Source organism: Notothenia rossii (assembly GCF_949606895.1).
Source record: "Notothenia rossii genome assembly, chromosome: 4".
Lineage (NCBI taxonomy): Eukaryota > Metazoa > Chordata > Actinopteri > Perciformes > Nototheniidae > Notothenia > Notothenia rossii.
In genome coordinates, this window is record NC_136902.1 from 77,168,066 (window position 1) to 77,172,145 (window position 4,080).

The 4,080-nt window shown below is 50.5% G+C and overlaps 1 protein-coding gene across 1 annotated transcript; it reads right to left on the reverse strand.

Moving 5' to 3' along the window:
• Positions 1–2,073: 2,073 nt before the first annotated feature.
• LOC307034935 (uncharacterized protein) lies at positions 2,074–4,080 on the reverse strand (the record flags this gene model as incomplete). Its single annotated transcript, XM_079673860.1, has 4 exons — positions 2,074–2,081; positions 2,178–2,279; positions 2,418–3,613; positions 3,971–4,080. 4 exons carry the CDS (start codon positions 4,078–4,080, stop codon positions 2,074–2,076), a joined length of 1,416 nt encoding a protein of 471 aa, XP_079529986.1.

Sequence of the window (4,080 nt, forward strand, 5' to 3'; positions counted from 1 at the left end):
TGAACTAAATGGCTGAATTGCTTTTGATTCACTGGCAGGAGCGACATGGAGCCAGAGCAAAAAGTGAACAACGATGGAGAGATTGAACAAAGAGAAAGAGTAGAGGACAGCGAGAGTAGTGAACAGGAAGAAGACAGAGAGACTCAAGAAGATGGAAGAGAGGCTGCAGGTTATGGAAAGGAGAGAGACATGGAAAATGAATGTTGACAATGTTTTTGTGATCATTTTAACTCTTCTGCATGTCAAGATCATTAATTGCAACAATCAACTGATTATTATGTATTACACTTTCAAAAATAATTTATGCTGACATTGTCAGCCCACTGACATGGTTTTAAATCAATATATTATCCAATTTGTGACCCTCCACAGGACTTAAAAAGCACCTAACTAGATCATGAAAATCCCAAGAATCTCGGGGGGTATCCCCCGAACCCCCCTAGCATGTTTGGACCTCGGTATTTAGGAAATCCTGGATACGGCCCTGCACATGAAGTCTTTCAAAGACGGCGAAGTTGTGAAAGGAGCATTCCTGGAGGCTGCCAACGCGCTTTTGGGGGACAGTAAAAATAACAGTAGCATTTCAACAGGTTTTTGATTTAATAAAAACTCAAGTTAGATACCGCTATTAATTAGCTGTAAGTTTTAGTTTGTTTGAACTTATTCATTATAATTATTGTACAAAATGGTATAAGAATGCAAACATTAAGATCTGTTCTGTTTAAATTGATTATAGTCTATTACAACATGTTCTCATTCCCAACTCGTCACATATTGATGGACGTCGGGGCATCTCCCCGTCATACCATTACGCACAGGGTACCCCTTTAGCGTAACTGCTTTGTTCTCTGGTCCAACATTGCAGTAAAGGCTTGTCTAGACATTCCTGGAGCTGCCGTCTTCATAGCCTCAAAGGAATGGAACAGATCTTGGTGGAACAGGGTCTGTGCTTGCATGGTAGCTGGCCAGTATCCACTCCTAACCAAGTCATTAAATTCTGGACCCCACCTCTTAGTGCAATGTTTGCATGTTAGCTCTGGAACATTAAGGCCCTTTCTCATTTCATCAAATCCCCCTCCTCGACTCCTTGGTCCTCCGGTAGTGACCCGGAAATGAATTTCAGCGCGCCATGTTGAAGGACATCTAATTTCTCTAAATGCACTTCGAGGACCGAGGATCGAGCGTCGAGGAGGCTCTCTGGAGGAGCTATAACTGAGGATACACTGATGGGTCCTCCACGGCTCCTTCGTGGATGCATTTCCGGGAACAGAGATGTTTCAAAGAGTTGTGACGCACGGCCGGACTTATCTCAGCCAATGACAGCTCTGCATGCATCCCCTGGATATTATTTTATTAATTGCTTCCATCGCGACGTGATGTTTACAGTGAGCAGCTGTGAGGTCCGTGCAGAAAGCAGAGCAGTGTGTGTAATATATATCACTCAGTATAACAGGCCTACTCTGCTTTAGTTTAGTAGATATCTACAAACAAAGAGTCGATATTTTTCTAAAACCATTTAGTGCTTCACATAATAAAATACACAACGGCTGTAGCCTGATTATATGCTTTAGGAGCTGTAGGTGCGTGTGTGTGGTACAGTGTGTGGGTGTGTTCGCGGTACAGTGTGTAAGTGTGTGTGTGGTACAGTGTGTAGGTGTGTTTGTGGTGTAGGTGTGTGTGTGTGTGTGTGTGTGTGTGTGTGTGTGTGTGTGTGTGTGTGTGTGTGTGTGTGTGTGTGTGTGTGTGTCCGCATCTTGTTATTGTCTCATTATACTACACTGTGAATGAATCAAAGTAAATATATAAGTCGTCATGAACACATCTGTCCATCAGACAGAGGGCTGCTGTGCCTCCTGTCATCATTAATGGACGTCTCTTTAAAATGACCGCTCAGAGGAGAGGAGTTCTCATTTCTCTAACCGCCTGCTGCTTCCCCTCCTCTCTCCTCGGTTCCCCTCCTCGGCTCCTCGGCTCCTCCGCTCGCATCTCCTGTGGGCGGGACTAAGTCTCGAGGATAGGAGTCGAGGATAGGAGTCGAGGAGGCGAGTTAGAGAAATGAGAAAGGGCCTAAGATTAAGATTCTGGAACAAAACATTTCTTTAAGAACACATAAAGAAAAAAACAATAACAATGAATTAGAGTAATGTATTAGTCAAAAAATACATTAAAAAACCTACCATTTATGCACACCAATATGATAGGTCTACCTGCAGAGACTGCAACATCGAAAACTTCACAAGAACATATCTTTGAAGGAAAGGATGTTGGAAGCAAACGATCTGCAAGGTCAAAGTACAATCAGGATGAGATTTAATAATGTTGTAAGCAAGCACTATGCAGAATGCAATTTGAGATTAAAATGAGTTTTTTTGTGAGGGGAAAAAAGGCTGATCAATTAAAAAAAATGGGACACTAACCTTGTTTAGAAATGATGTATTTGCCATCCTGGAGTTTCACAGACTCTGTTGGAGGAATGTACTTGTCAAATCCATTACAGGTGGTTTGCCTACTGGCATGAGGGCGAAGGCAGCGGCTGGAAGAGTCAGGGGGCCGGGCTTGAGGGCGAAGGCCGCGGCTGGGGAACTCAGGGGGCCGGGCTCGAGGGCGAAGGCCGCGGCTAGGAAACCCAGGGGGCCGGGCACAAGGACGGTCAAGAAGGCGGCGACCGGACAGTTCCGGAGGACGGGCAAGAAGGCGGCGACGGGACAGCTCCGGAGGACGGGCAGGAAGACGGCATAGGCCGCGATGGGACCCCTCCATTTTCAGCTGGATCGCCAGAGCACTGGGAGTGAGAGCAGGAGCTGGTGGAACCCCTGGCGGGTCAGGAATAGACGGGACCATGGACGGAACATGGGCTAGTGTTAGTGGAACCCCCGACGGAGCAAGGGCTGGTGTTGACGGGACCCCAAACAGGTCACGACAAGATTTTGGCTGGACCCCGCTGGAACAGGTATCGGCGGGACCACCAACAGGAGAGGACAGGGAGTTAGCAGAACCCCCGGCGCAACAGGTGTCAGAGGGATAATCACCGGTGTTGCCGGGACAGGTGTTCCAGATGAAACAAGGGCTGGTGTCGGCAGGACCCTCGGCGTAGCAAGTTACAGCGGGACCCCTAACAGAACAGGATATGGTGTTGGCAGGAAACCCGGTGGAGCAGGTGTCGGCGAGACCCCCAACAGGACAGGATATGGTGTTGGCAGGAAACCCGGCGGAGCAGGTGTCGGCGGGACCCCCAACAGGACAGGATCTGGTGTTGGCAGGAAATCCGGCGGAGCAGGTGTCGGCTGGACCCCCAACGAAACAGGTGTTGGCGGGACCCCCGGCGGGACAGGTATCGGCGGGACCCCGAACGGAACAGGACACAGAGTTGGCAGGACCCCCAGCGGAACCCGCAATGGACCAGGATATTGGGTTGGCAGGACCCCTGGCAGAACAGTAGTCGGCGGGACCCCCAACGGTACAGGACATAGAGTTGGCAGGACCCCCGACGAAACAGGTGTCGGCTGGACCCCCAACGGCACAGGACATGGGATTGGCAGGGCCCCCGGCAGAACAGTAGTCGGCAGTACCCCAACGGGACAGGACATGGGGTTGGAACTTGAGTAGGGAGGGACTAGAGAAGGGACATGAGATGGGACTTGATAGGGAACTTCCGAGGGGACTCGAGAGGAGACTAGAGAGGTGACTTGAGAGGGGACCTGAGAAGGAACTTGAGAGGAGACTCGAGAGGTGACTCGAGAGGGGACTCGAGAGGTGACTCGAGGGGGAACTCGAGGGGGAACTCGAGAGGGAACTTGAGGTGACTTGAGAGGGGACTCGAGAGGAGACTCGAGAGAAGACTCGAGAGGGGACTTGAGAAGGGACTTGAGAGGGGACTTGTGTCGGTCGGTACGCCGACAGGACCCGGGGAGCTGGAGTCGGCCGGAACGCCGACAGGACACAGGGAGCTGGCGTCGGCTGGAGAACCAACAGGTGACGAGAAGCTGGAGTGGGCCGGAACGTCGACAGGACACAAGGGGCTGGAGTGGGCCGGACCACCGACAGGACACGAGGGGCCGGAGTGGGCCGAACCACTGACAT